Source organism: Cygnus olor, chromosome 15, assembly GCF_009769625.2.
Source record: "Cygnus olor isolate bCygOlo1 chromosome 15, bCygOlo1.pri.v2, whole genome shotgun sequence".
Lineage (NCBI taxonomy): Eukaryota > Metazoa > Chordata > Aves > Anseriformes > Anatidae > Cygnus > Cygnus olor.
This window is the reverse complement of record NC_049183.1, coordinates 515,654-530,966: the sequence shown is the minus strand read 5'-3', so window position 1 is coordinate 530,966 and position 15,313 is coordinate 515,654. Positions and strand designations below refer to the sequence as shown.

Below are 15,313 nucleotides of genomic sequence, written 5' to 3'. Positions count from 1 at the left end.
GGTACATTGTCCCACTATGGCCCAGTGGCACACAGTAGTTGAAAGGCTGCTAGTCCCCTCATAGTCCATTTAATGATAATAGGTCAGGTGTAGCACCTAAGTCCACAACTATGTAACACTATTTTAGAAAAAGCCATATATTTTTGCTGTCCCCTGCAGACAGTGAAAACAACTCCTTCCATGGGCTTGCCCAGATGAACACATTAAAATAACTGGCAGCCTTCTAGAATTGATCCACTGGAGCCTAAGTTTTGCTTTTAAATAAGGTGGTTAATGTAAACTAATAATTCGGGAGGGTTTGTTGTTGTTGTTCTGTCTTTTGTCACAAACAGAAAAAAAGTCATCAAAATGATGCCAGATGCTTTAGTCCTGTAACTCTCATCTAACCAAAAAAAAAACAAAACAAAACCTGTGCACTGTTTTATATATGAAAATAATATTCACCCACTGTCAGCATTAGTTGTTTTCTACATCTTTTTCCAATATAACGGGAATTAAAGTAATAACACCACAGACTGAAAATTAGTCAAGTTGAATATACAGTGCTAAGATATACCATTCATTCATCACTGTAAGTAAACTAATAAACTTACAAAAGCCAAGGAAAACACAGCATAATGGTACCTGAGGAACATAGTTATATGCAGCTTCTACAATGTACTGCTGTAGGCCTCTGTCTTGCTTAGTTAATGTGACAGCCACTCTTGAAGGTCCAGCAAGAGGATAAAACAAAGCACTAGCTGGGTCAGGATATGACATTTCAGAACACAGCTGCCAACCAGTAAACTCAGACACTAGTGGAAAACAACAGTTGAACACTCAGTTAGAACACCAAGCAAAGAAAACATACAAATGAATACTGCACATTGAGCACTGAAGAACCCCCTAGAAGTAATATGGTAAAGAAGTAATTCTAGTGAATAAAACATCTGTTGTGGATATTTCAGAATGATCAAGATTTCTCAGACAAACTTGATAGTTAGACCTACCTTCCTTCCCAGTACAAGATCTGCTTTCTGTGTGGTCTTGGAAAATATCAACACGTTCAGTCTCATCCACCATTATGAAGAAGAGTTTAGAGCTACAACCAAGAATTTCAAACAGTCACTTAAAACCAATTATGCTAAAGCTACAACAATATATAAACAGAATTCTTAGTTACATGTCATCTTGTACCACATAAGAAACACAAGAAAAATCAAATTCTACTAAGCTCAGTCTACATTTCCACTAATTAGCACTAATTTTTATCCACAATTTCCATGTTTAATTTCTTACTATCATGAGATCCTTCTGTAGGATCCTTTATCTTTTTACAGTCACAATTAGAGCTCTCTGTTCTGAGAAATTTGGTATGGTCAGCTTATTGCAAATCCCTTTACCTTCTGGCTTCTAGATTTTATTTTTTAATTATTATTATTTTTTTCCCCTTAGGGTACATACAGACATGAATTTTGTTCCAGTCCTGAAGTTCTTTCAAAACTTCACTAAACTGCTAGTACAAGAACCACGATATCTGTCCTTGTTGGGAGCAAGAGGGTTAGTGAAATATCCAGTAGGCTCTACAGACAGACTTTTGTTCAAATAAGGGACAAAACAGGTTTGTAATTACTTTGACTTTTACTCTTCTGGACTGTCATTCATCCTAGCTGACAGAAACAGAATTATATCAGTAAGTTTCCAGCAGTCCTAAAGAAATGGATGGTTTAAATTTAAACTCCACAGTCTTTCCTGAACTGCATATCCTGTAGCACTGCAATGTCCAAAATTAAAATAAGCACAAAGGAATGACAATCCACATACTGAAAACACTTCATGATTCCATAGTCATGCGTAAGAGCCATGCAGTTTACATGTGGTTTTCAATGTCATCACACTGATGACCTCAGTGCCTTCTAGCTGAACTTCTAACAAAGCTGTAAGTCCAAAGAAAAACCAAGAGCCTAAAAGCACAGCTTGCATTAGCACAAGTAATTAATTTGCTTAACATCTGTCAGTTGTGGTAGTATGTATTTGTAACCTCTAATCTTTACTTAACATTAAAGAACCTAAGTAAAAACTCACCAGAAGTGCATGAGCACATCTCATTAGTACTATATTCCAAATTACTCCAGTGTTTTGCTAAATATTATTTTATACCTGGGTTTGGTTAATACCATCTGTAGAAAAAGTATTGCTAAGGTTTCTCTGCACCACTTTAATGCCCTGAATGAGATTACTTTAAGAGTAAGGTTCCAGAAACAGCACTAACGTTCAGTAGGGAAAAACTGAGCAGTATGGAAAAAAATAATTTACATCTTTTTATCACAAGGTTTTAATTTGAGCATTTTACTTCAGTGGAAGGATGTACTTTTTTTGTTAAAACAGTGTAAAACACAGAATTATTTCCCCTTCCTTTTCTTCTGAATAGCGGATTTGGACTAACAGTCAGACTGAAACAGTTTGCTGACAGAATATATTTCTGCTCTGTTAATAAGCCTGCCAGTCAAGCTCTGATTCAAGAAAGTTATCATGGTTACTAATTTAGGAAGATGACCTTGCTTACCTGAAATTAATTATCTCCATAGATTCTTCTGGGGTGTTCAAAACAATTTTGAGTTCTTGCCCTTTTTTAACCTGGATTCCCCCATCAAGACTAGTAGATGTCCTTATTCCTGTTAACCAGCTTAGGCCAGCTTGTCCAACAGTCCCCATAGTTCCCATTTGAACAGAAATCTGGATAAATGCACTGTTGAAAAATTCAGGTATACATTATTCTATGAAGAGCACTTTATTTTTAAAGCGCTTAATCTAAACCATAGTCTTCTTATCCTCTTCAGTAAATACATAGTGTTTGGTGCTCTAGACTGTATATTCTAGAATTAAAATCATAATGAGTATTTTGTTTCAGGAAATAATTTAAGATATTGTGTGTACACAGACACACACTTTCTAACAAGAACAACAGTAAAATTAAGTGTTGTGAGATATGTGTCCTAAAGGATTTGAACCCAGACTTCAGCATGAAATATCAAGTAAGGGAAAGTGATTTGGACTAAGTGGTTTGGTGTAAGTTTATCTTTTATATTTATCTATATTTTATATTTACCTATCTATATTTATCTATATTATGCTGCCCATAGTGAAGTTTAGTAAATGTATTCAGTATGCACAAAAAACTACAATAGCCAGGTAAGGAAATGTAGGGTTAAATCATCCAATTGGTTCTTGATCCATAAGCTGTAACTGTATATCTGGTCCTGAGAAAAATTCAAGGTGCTATCCTTGTAGCAGGTAAAGCATACAGGTCATCTGCATGCAAACATTTAGGAATTTGATTTAGAGGTAGGAAGAATGGTCAGCTTGAAACAGATCTGGAAAAGCACAGCAATGAAGTTCAAAATCAGATTGGCAGGATAGGAAATCACAACTGTCCTTATTGCATAGAAACCACCCAGCAATGTAAGGTTGACTGTTCAAGTTCTTCAAGAATTTCCTAACTGATTACAATGGCATTCACACAGAACTTTCAGGTCAGGAGCTACTACTTAAAACCAGTAATATGTAGAAGTGACATGCATTTGCAGCAGCTATTACCTTGGCTTGATATAGCCATTTACAAAGAAATTTGACTGTTCTTTGAACTCTGCATTGCCTTTCATTTTAACATTGATTGCTGCTGAGGCATTGATTGCCAGTTGAACAGGAAAGCCTGAAATTACTGGAAACTGCAATTCTTCCGTGGCCAAACTAAGCCTTTTATTAAGCTGGATCTCTTGCCCCTGTAGTGGAAAAACAAACAAACAAACAAAAACCATACACACATGCAAAATCCCAGAATTCTATTTTGCATAATAAAGCCAACATGCACATTTTTTTCCAGACATAACTACCCAACACATTTCTCTGCTGCGAAATTGTTTTAAACTGAACTGATCTTGGAAATTAGGTAGAAAGCAGCCCAAAGCCAGCATCTGGTTAGGGCATGAGTTCACTACTAGTTCTATCCTGTTTAAAGAAATAATTTTCTATTTAAACGCGGATGGTTTGGAACAGGAAAAATAAGAGGTAAGAACCATCAGACAGCAGAACCAATCCTTCCCTAATTAATCATACACAGTTTAAACCCAATATATACTAGTGCCTTTTAGAGCTCAGTTTAGAGAAACAATAAGTAATATGTTGTATCTTTCATGTATCTGTCAGAAAGTACTTTCTAAAAGCATTTACTTTCAAATAACAAAAAGGTTCCTTTTACCTTCAGAAGTTTGACAGCAAGCTCAGCCAGATTTAAAGAATAATGTTTCATTTGCTTTCTTAAATCTTCACAATCCAAAAAGCTAACTTCATTTCCAAAGATTTTCATGCTTAGCTCACATTTCATCTCCTCCTTTCTCACCTTTCTCTCAGTGAACTGACATGATAAATAAATCAGGAAGAGAAGGATGTTTATATTAAATTTCTTTCAAGTCTATAATAAACAATTCCTCAGTACAGGCTAGGCTAGTAATAAGCAGACATTAGGCTGCCTTTTATAAATATTTCAAGCCCACTTAAGACCCTTGATCCATACCTGCTCTTTCCAGCTAAATCTCGGCTCTATACCACACAAGCTGACTTCCACTATGAACACAGGTAACATCTAGTCCTAAGATGACTGAACAAAATAATAAGTATTGCAGTACATACCCTCAGATATTTGAAACTTTGAAAAAATACCAGGGAATACAATCTCAGTTAACATACCATTATGAGCAACATGATTGCTAAATAAACTAAAAGGTTAAAAAAAATAAAATCATTTTCCCTCTGTAGGAATTAATACAACAGGAACACAACATGAACATGAGATCACACTGTAAGAAGAAACTCTAAGAAGATGAATCCTGAAAGGACAGATGGTCTAAGACAAACTAAAGAAATCACAGCCCCCAAGTTTTCCAGACAATACATCAACAATTGAAGTAAATTTCCAAAGCTTCCCTGTCATAAACATAGCTCTCTCCAAACATTAGTTGTTCATGAGTTATTGCACAAAGGGTCAATGTAACATCTGACACAAACTGGGAATTCAGATCACAAACAACATGACTCAGGATCAAGCAACTGTATAAAGTGCCACAGAAGTCAATAGCCAAAAGGACATCAGTAAAGAGACTATCAGTACTCAAAAAAATAAGATGAAGCCCAAAACACAGGCAATACATTCCTGTGGCTGAGAGTCATTGTTTGGAGACAATAACACAATCTGAAAAAATGAAGATATGGCCCTTTGTGCTTTGTATATTATGCATTTGTTAAATGCTGTATGAATGGAAAAGGGTATGTATGCTTTTTGCAAGGGAGGCATATTAATGCAAAACAACCGTTCAATACTAGATGGGGACCTATGGTTAACTGGGTAATGTTAAGAATTTTTCCAAGTCATGACACTGTCAATTACCTTCTTCACTAACTCACTCATCTTGCTATACTTTTGACGTGGACAATTCTGGTTAGCTTTTCTCGACTTTGGCTTGCTAGCCGTAGTTACGAGATGATCAGCAGGGCTATATTGCTTAAAAGTCAGCTTCCTCTGCTTGACTTTTCCTGTTGTTTGCATGGGGCGTCCTGACTTGTGGTTTCTTTCATTGCTGTTTGCAAAAAAATTGTCACCAAAAGTATCAAACTTCTGCCCAAAAATCTTCTGCATGACAGCTTCAGCATTCTCTAACCGTACACCAACCTACAGGAAAGCATACAGCATTCAAAGGCTGAAAATGAGATGCATAAGCAATGTACAGTTCTACAGGCAGAAACACAACTAAAAATACATCAAGATGAAATGTTTAGGTTTTTGTACAAACGAGAATTTGCCATACAAAATCACTGGGGTCTATAAAGTATCTTACCTCTTTTAGCATCCAATACTGGATATTTCAGTACTAAATCTTACTAGTAAAAACACTTTAGTTTGTTGACTATGTGAAGCTCAGTACAAAATAAAAATCCTTTTGTATTCAGGTACTTGTTCGTTTACACCATGACAGGACAGTTAGCTATTTCTATTTTATCACTTTGCAAACAGTAATTTGGTTGTTATGACAAAAAAATACCAATTTTCTGCTCCTGAAACAAAATTCTGCTTGCAAGTTTCACTAAAATAGTATTACTAACACATACAAATCCAGGGAATATGCAAGCTTCACTTGAAATCTGAAGGTTAAATTAAATTCTCTCTTTTGTGTACACATTTTTAATTGCAATAAAAAGAGTCCATATGCCAAGCATTCCTTTCTCTTAGAGGCACAGAAGAGGCACAGTTAAAGATGACAAGGTTGCAGGCAGGCCATTTAAATATCCCAACTATAGTACGGCCAGTGGGACCAGAACAGTTACTTCACTTTGAAATATAAAACTCTTTATCTCTTGTATTAATGGAGTGGCATATCCAAGCTAATGCATTTTCCATTGTAAACCAACTAGATGATTCCTACCATCCTAAACAGGAGCTAAGACCAGTGTTTCAGAAAGCAACAGCACTGGCTTTCATCTTTTATTTCAACAACAACAACTGAATCAACAACAACTGAATATAACTCAATTGGCATACATACTGGTATACAGTACTATCAGAGCAACAGTGGTGTTATTGTGACTAAGTCCGTTATGCAAAGGAGTCATGAGTCTGAAGGCAACTTTGCTGCAGCAATGAAAAGCATAGCTTGGTAAAGGAACTGTAATGGGAAAACAGGAAATATTTTGTACTTCAATACACCAAGTGTCCCTTGAGTAGAGGGATAAAAAAATTCCCAGAACTTGCCTCCAGTAGATTTATAGCCTGCCCCATAAGGTGAACAGTCAAATTTGTCATGACTGATCGTGGTACAAAAGATTCAGGAGAAAAGACCACTGATGCTTCCATATTTGCACCTGCACCAGCTGCAACATAAAATATCAGATGTCAGTCAGAGATGAGCTATTCTCATATACTTTTCAAGTCTTATCATGCTTTGGGAAATTGCAACTCTGCCCTTTAAGATGGTGGTGAGTAAAACATTAGAACAGCAAGACAAATTATTTAACTCTAGTACAGCAAAGACTTTAATGGACATGACTGAAAGCCTGTTATCTAACCTTAAAAAAGAGTACTTAGAACACATATCTCACACAACTATGTTGGAAGAGATGGATGAATCATAATGTTACTCTGAAAAATATTCTCTAGATTTTTCCCTGAAAACAAAGAATGAATAGATAATAAAACAGGAAGGAATCTGAGTTTTACAACAAGAAAAACACACATATCAGAAGAAAAAACACATCCCAATGCTCTGTTGCTGCAGAGGAAGCTCACTAAGGAATTAAAAGTTGGTGTTCATAAAAATTATTTTAAAAGAAATAAATAAAAACCACCACATTGGTTCTCCTCTCTCACAAACCACGTGCGCAAAATTGCATGGTATCTGGCTTACTGGAATTACAATTGATAGTAGTAATAGTCCAATTAAGGTCAGAGCAGAATCAAGCCTCCATTTGAGTACTGGGTTCCATTACCTCTTAGAAATTAAAAATCTCCACACCAAGGTGTAAAGAACCCAAAAAGACATGGGATTTCAATAGTTCATATGCTCCAAAGCATCAAGTTCTAAAACTCCACATACCTGATTGGAATGTGACATCTGAATATGAGGAGTATTTCCATGTCTCCCAGTCAAAATCTCTGCTAAGGATATCATCGGGAATAGAATCTCGAAGGTGTTCCTTCAGTGGATCATCTGTCTCCAGGAGCTGAGAGAGATGACTCCAAACAAAGGAGCCCACTTAAATTAGAAAAAGAAAAGCATTTGGGAACTAGAGAAAAAATAAAACTGTTCTTAAGACTGATACAGGAAACTTTTTTTTATTTATACTAGAATTAATCCTAAATAATTCCCCTGATCACAAGAGCATTCACTCATTTTCAGCATCTATCTTTGCCATAGTCAGTTCATTTAGATACTGTCTTATTGTTTTCCAGTATGGAATGTAATTGGCCTTTCACTCCTTAATTTCACTTATGCCTCTCAGCTAACTAAGCAAGCAAGTGAGAAATGTTAAGCTACTTATTTGCTGTTTGCAAAGGGTCTTCTATACTACATCCAAATGAGTGCTGCAAAAAAAGATACAATACATACAGAAATTAGAGGCAGGCTGTGCTGCTCAAATAATTTAGGGCTGTTTCTGTCCCTTTTCCAAAGAACAAATGCAACAGAATTATTTGAAATATGGTTTTACACTCTCACTTTGGCAGTAATGCTCATTTTGTTCTAGCAAATCATTGACCCAGTGTGCAGAAACATGAAAATTAAGTCTGGGATAGACAGCAAGCACATGAAAAATCTTAAACAGTTAAAAACTACAAGCAGCAGTAAACAAAGCCTTTTAATGCCAAGCATTAAGCAACTTTAAATATAGGGAATTCTAGTTATCAGATTCCCTACATAAACTTTGGCAAATGATAACCAAGTACCCTGAGGTTTATAATGGAATTGCAGGTGAATTTGTAAGAGAAAATTGGCAAGAAAGTTTCTTTGTATACAGCAAACAAATTAAAATACGAAAACTCTTTCTACAATGTGCAATGCAGCATATTTCCAAAAAACAGTTTGGGGAAAAAAAAAAGCGCATACACAATTGTGATTTAGATTGTGATTTAGAGTTATGTCTGCACAACACTGTGCTGATTCATGACTTGGCTGCATTATGTTCTGCATTGTGGGGGGCAAACAAATTCCAAGTGTTTTGGAGTCTGGTTCTCAAACAGAGGTTTTATTTCTCCTGAAGTTAATGTACGTTAGGCTCCAGTGATATTTCAACGCACAGACACTTAACACTGATATAACTGTTTTTTCACAATACAACTTCTTTCTTTATATTGTTTTTTTTTCTGAACATGGAAACTAAAAAAAATAATGTGCTTTATGCCTTCAAAAGCACTTGTTACTCAAAAGTCTGTTATATGAATTATTTATTATGTCAACCAAAGACGAAAGAAATTATCAAAATTCAGGAATACTGCATTAAATTGTTCAAACATAACATTTTAGATGAACTTGTAGAGTTTTTTCGTAAATCAGAGCTAGCAGACATTTTATTTTTCACATGGAACAGGAAGAAGAGTCACTAAGGGTGCGCCTTGATGGTATTTTGCAGGCTGATGCAATTTCTTTTTGTCTAAACTTGAAAAAAAAGGAACGTAAGCCCCCTCCAAACCACAGTCTATATCTTCAGGTGAGCACAATAGTGAGCCTAAACTCATAATCCCTGCAGGATTTACTGGTCTGGACACAACATCCTGACAAAATGGATACACAGCTTCAAGTTCAGAGCTGGCTAGAGTCCAGGCACTGGGGTCCAGAGAGCAAACAGAGCCTGCTTTCATCTGCTTGCAAATTGCCTTATAGATATCCTTTCATGTTTTTGACAGATTTAAAAGCCAAAGATTAGTCTAAAGTTATTCTTTGTTGAATGTGTTGAAACTATTGAGAAAAAATCCCTTCTTCATACAAAATATTGGACTATCTTAAATAATCCCTGTGCATTGGTAATAAAGGGCTGATAGGATTCTTTACTTTTATAGAACCTACAGTTTAATTTCATACTAGACCAAACAGCTTCTCCTTCAGATAAGCTATTTACATTAAAATACTATTTTTAAACATAGCATAGAAGATTTTCTATTTGGCATCAGTTCTCAATTCAGTCTCTCATGTCAGAAATCTGTCTCAGATTAGGCAATAATCAGTCACACAGCCAGACAAGCAGACAGCATTAATTAGAACAAACTATGAACGATTAAGAGGTTATTAACTGTGTTAATTTTTTCCCCAAATATCTGTTACACTGTTGCCCAGCAAAATATGTTTGGATATATGATTAATGCCCCTCAAAAAAATCCTTTTCAGAGCATTTCTAACAAAATATGTCCCAGTTGCCACATTTTCCTTTTTCTTGTGTTATAAACAGTTTCTTGACACCATTCTTTTTTTTATTTTTTGCCATTAGATGCACAGTTCTTAAACTGTGATCCTTAGAAGACTGTTGGTTGACCTGAAGAACTACTGCTGGCACAGTGATGGAGCGTCTCTTACTAACTGCAGGGAAGCCTGAAAGTTTCTAGGCATTTTAAGATGAAAATCAGCAGGCCTTTCTTTGCTGTCTTCAGATCTGCTTAGTTTCTGTCTAATGCTATCTTTAAACTGCTGTCAATATTAAAACCATACCAAAACACATAAAATAACTGCAAATGAGGACAAGACCAAACAAAGATAATGGCAATAAATATTATATATAGTAAACTAATAGGAAATATGAGATTTAGAGGCATTAAAACATAATTAAGAAATAGTTTAATTAATAACTGCAGCTTGCAATATTTTTTTCTGCCATTTGCTTCTTTCACAACTTAACAAAATGTAATTTGTAGTTCTTCATTTGTATCTGGGATGCACTAAACATCAGAGAAGTTCCATGCATCTCTTTATTGGCATTAAGTTAATGAAATGGTGCCAATAGAGTCACTATTGCTAAAATAACAACTTCACAAAGCTAAAATAACAGCATCACAATGTTAATACAAAATGGGACAACCATACAAACAATCTTTTAAAAACAACCTACCAAGTATTAAAATTAAATAAACATTGAAATAGATTGGTACCATTACACCTGTAAAGTTAACGTTACACCAAAGTATCATTGAGGAATGCCTAAGATTTCAGTTGATGCTTTGCTAACCTTGACTGGAAGTTTCTTTTAGCAAACTCTTTTGTACTTGTTTAAGCAACTCTTCATTTGGACATTTCATTGCCATATAGTAAGAAGCAATCCTTATTTCCACATTTTCACTAGTTGCTTGATACAGCTCAAGTAATACAGCATTCTAAGAGAAAAAGAAAGACAAAAAGATTACCAAAAAAACAAAAGAGAGAGAATGAAAAAGACAGTTATTATATTTACACCCCTAAAACACCTCATGTGAGCACTTTCAGGTATAGGCGGGTTTTTCTTTCTGAAAGAGATATCCATGACTATAAATATTCGACAAAGTCACTTCATGCAATATGTATGCAAATGTATGCATGTATTCTTTATACTGCTCTATCCACAAATTTCCAGAACTGTCATTATGACCTGAATCCTACACCCACTCAGGGTAGGATGCAGGACTGCTTCCAATACACAGCCTCACTTTGCTCGCAGTACAAATGATAGTTTTACTCTACCACAGGGGAGAGTTCTTCTATTATATTTCACACGTCTGCCACAGACAACAGTGGCTACATTTTTAATGGTTTATTAAAATCATTACTCCTGGTTTCAAAGTATAGGACTGTAACAAATTTATTCTGTTCAATACTTCCCTGATATCAACAAATAAGAGTTTATTTGGTGAACTGTGAGGACTTAAGGACTTAGGACTAATACCAGTAACATTTCTATTAGCATTTGACATCCACAGTCCACCCAGAGGGTCTTGGTTTAGCAGTTCATTTGCTAGACAATGATAGGGTGTATCATAGATGTCACAGACTTCGTATTTTCATCAACTCTAAAAAGCAATGCTGAGCTTCATAACTACAGAACAAGTACGCCAACACATGCTGGGATTAGATTTTAAAAAGCCATACAAAATGTTTCTCTAACTGCAAATCCATGTGCAAATCTCTTGTACTTCTGGAGAACTGCCAGCTTTGCCCAGGCTAGCACTCTGGGCTTTGCCATTGTTTTTAGTATGAAGATATTTGAAAAAACAAGTTTTGTGTTTTCTTCTCTTAAACAATTAACAAAATGTTCCAACTATGACAGTGTATTGTCAATCACAGCAAGCTTCTCACATTAGTACTCAGCATTTCACAGATACAGTGGAACAGGCTATAGGAAAAATCACCTATTGTGGGTTTTTAACCATTAACCCACATAGACATAAGCCACACAACATTATCTCTGTCACTAGATATGTTACCTCAGCTATTTGCAAAACCTACCACAGGTCCAATTTTTAAGGTGGCTGTACCAACCTTTCCAACAGCAGAGAAGCTCTGCTGAAAGACACATTTAGATTTGTTTCCTGTTTGCTTGCGTGTTTCTTACCTATTCCAGAAAGTCCAAACTCTGGGACTGTACCAGGAAGCCACCATTTGCCTGCTGGCAATAAATTACTTACCCTGACAGAGCAGGGAATGCGTCTGAATGCCTGGATAGCAGCTAGACGAATTTCAGTTGGATTACTTTGGAGGGAAGCACACAGGCTCAAAACAGGAGCAAGCGAAGCTGCTGCCAGTCCTGCATTTCCAATGGCTTTTAGAACCAGTTGCATCTGTAAATACAGAGCAGAACATAAAAAATTCTCCATATCTTGTCAGCTGTACATGAAAACTTATTGCATTAACATTTTCTTTGCAAAAATCTCTGTTTAAAATAACTGCTGCTCATATGGGAGGTTTCCTTGCAGACCCTATTGTAACAGGTATACTTGGCTTTAATGTATGGACAAGACCTTTTATGAATATGGACTGGGACTGGTGTTCTAATGTCATGTAACACAAGTAAAATCTGGCAACCAACCAACCTGCATTGCAATAGGAAAGCAGAAGTCATGGACTTGATGTACACTAAAAGTTTTTCAACTACTTTGATATTTTGTCCATTTTGATCACAGACATTTGGACCTTTTAGTGATCTAACATGGAGTTCAGGAAACAATAACTGATTTAAAAGAATAACTCATCACCAGATGCCATAATATTACGGTATTTTTTTGGCTGAACATACAGGAAACCTGTGCCATTTCAGAATCCAGAAAGCATATTAATTGCTGGCAATCTGATTTTTTAGCTAAAAGCTCTGTACTGAAGTCCAGAGTTTTAAAGCCTAGGGAGTTCTATGTAATATGGGCCAGCAGTCCCCTGGAAACCACATTGAAGCCAACATGGTGAAAATGTTCTAAAATCTTCCATAACAGTATGGGTCAAAGATTCCATTTACTGTTGATTTGAGAGCTCAGGTGGCAGGTCTCTCCTGTAATGCTCAGCATTTTCAGTAAAGTTGTCCTCATCAGAGATACCTATGCATGTCACTGCAACATGCTGCTGAGTTTCAAGAGGCTGCACTTCAACTCCCAGTTCTGATTCTCTAATCTCGTGGCTAATTTTAATGAGATTTGTTGGAAGACAAATGGGTAAAAATCACACGCTCTCCCATTACACTCTCCCAAAACCACAATTTGCTTACAGACAGTAACATTGTGACTCAATAGAAATTATTAGCCAGTGACATCATAGCCAACAACAACTGTACATGAATCCATGTCCAAAGGAAGTCACCAAAGAATAGGAAACTCTCATCATCATGCCACTTTACAGGGGAGTGATGGGTGTTCTTCCATATTTCAAGTCATGAAGTTTGCTTCATCAGAAGAAAAGACCCAAGACTTTTCCTTCTTTAAATACACATGAATGTCTGTGCTGATCGGTCAGAAATAATTGTTGGATTACAGAATTTTATCTGCTCATCCTATTCAAGAATATGAATTAAAAAAACTTGTATTCATGACTTTCTGGGAACCCACTGAATGCTATTTCCATCAAATATATTCTAGATCATAATGGTAATGTGGTAAAGCATTATACCACATGCTGGTATCTATATGATCGATACCTGGCTCAAACCTTCTGAATCTTGCACGGTACAGTTTCCTCCCAAAAATTCTCCAAGTGTCCTCATCACACTCTGCACAGCAGGCACACCATCACAGGAGCTGTGAGCTGAACAAAACCTATGTAAGAGAGCAGTTACTCCTAAGAAGCAGCTCTGGCTTGCTCCTGATGACTTCAGCAAAGGCTGTGAACAAGCACGAAAAAAACAGGCTGCGTCAGAAAAGTCTTTCTTATAATTACTATAACACACAAGAGAAACTGGATGTATCCAAAGTTTTACATGCTAAAACTCAATCTCAGCAATGCATGTTTTCAAACAGCCCTTTAAGGAATAAAAGGGAAAAAGGGGGGGGGGGAAGGGAGGGAAAAGGTGGGGGGGGGGGGTGGGGGGGTGGAGAAAACAGACTACCCTGCAGAGAAATAATGGAAAATTCTTCCACCTTCACATGTAAACAGAAGGGCTAAGGTAATGTCAGTATGACACAGACCTCAGTTCTTTCCACGAGAAATCATGCCCTGTGTGCTCAGGAAAGGGTAAGAAAACAAATCTAAACTATTTTCCAGGATGCTCAAAATGATGAATTGAGTATCCCCAATGTGACACACAAGTAATTTAGAAGAGGATGTAAAAACTAGCATTAAAATGTGCAAGGAAGCACAACTACGCAATATGCTGTGATTTGATGAAGACTTCCATAAATAATTATTTTTAAGTAATACTCTTGTGCTACTTGTAAATAATTAGCAGATAATTAAATTATTTGTGATTGTTAGTTACCTAGTCCAACAGTAGAGTATTTGAAAACATCTATAAAATCTAATGACATGTTTATAGTTGTAGCACATGCTTTTGAAACTGGTAACCTGCATATGGCATCCATGAATGATAGATTAGCCAGACTGGATATTTATGGATCTCGTAGTTACGTATCTTTTCCAAGGTCCAAGTCTTGTAACTCTAATCAATGCCCTAACACTTACATTCAACAGGAATGACCGGTTACTATGCTCTACTGCAGAGCATTTGTGACATTCATGCCTGTCATACATGTAGTCTGGGCTTTCTTATCCTTGGAGCTGGCCAAAAACTCAGTTCCAGTTTGACTGAAAACATTAATATTTTAAATATCATTTACATTCCAAATTGGAGACAAATCTGTGGACAGTCTCCTGTCTTCCTAAAAATTACATGAGAAGGAGGGTGGAGGACAAAGGAAAACCTATATTTATTGCAGAACCTGCCAAATTTCATACAATTTTAGTGATTTTATATTTTACATTAGCTCACAACATGCCATCTGTAGCTGTACAAAAGATACATGGTTAATATATACATCTTACCTAGCAGCCAGACTCTTTTCAAACACTTTGGGACATAATAACAACAAATAAGTTCTATCTGGTGAAAGAGTCTTCTTTCACTCACCACAACCAAAGCTGCTCCTGTCTGTACTTTATGCAGTAACAGCCTAACTATCAGCTTTTCAAATTTCTGTCCAATTTCTTGTCTTAATAGAAGGCTACAAGCTGCCATAACAGCATGTCTAGCCAGCAAATTGAGGGCAGCTGCTATAATCCCAAGTGGAAAAGACGAAGAGCTAACAGCAGGAAACAGAGAAGAGGAGATGAAGAGATGAAAAGTGAAGAGCAGCACG

General features: G+C 36.3%; 1 protein-coding gene across 1 annotated transcript in view; it reads right to left on the bottom strand.

Annotated features, from left to right (window-relative positions):
• The window catches only part of LOC121078631, a 94,897-nt gene that overhangs the window by 61,354 nt on the left and 18,230 nt on the right, over positions 1-15,313 (bottom strand). The window contains exons 10-21 of the mRNA XM_040575017.1: positions 15,000-15,024; positions 13,660-13,868; positions 12,167-12,319; positions 10,738-10,882; positions 7,623-7,781; positions 6,782-6,900; positions 5,423-5,704; positions 4,238-4,393; positions 3,577-3,761; positions 2,546-2,728; positions 990-1,081; positions 625-794 (exon numbers count right to left, since the gene is read on the bottom strand). Of these exons, the coding sequence (XP_040430951.1) occupies positions 625-794; positions 990-1,081; positions 2,546-2,728; positions 3,577-3,761; positions 4,238-4,393; positions 5,423-5,704; positions 6,782-6,900; positions 7,623-7,781; positions 10,738-10,882; positions 12,167-12,319; positions 13,660-13,868; positions 15,000-15,024 (1,878 nt within the window). The remainder of the gene's footprint in view (positions 1-624; positions 795-989; positions 1,082-2,545; positions 2,729-3,576; positions 3,762-4,237; positions 4,394-5,422; positions 5,705-6,781; positions 6,901-7,622; positions 7,782-10,737; positions 10,883-12,166; positions 12,320-13,659; positions 13,869-14,999; positions 15,025-15,313) is intronic.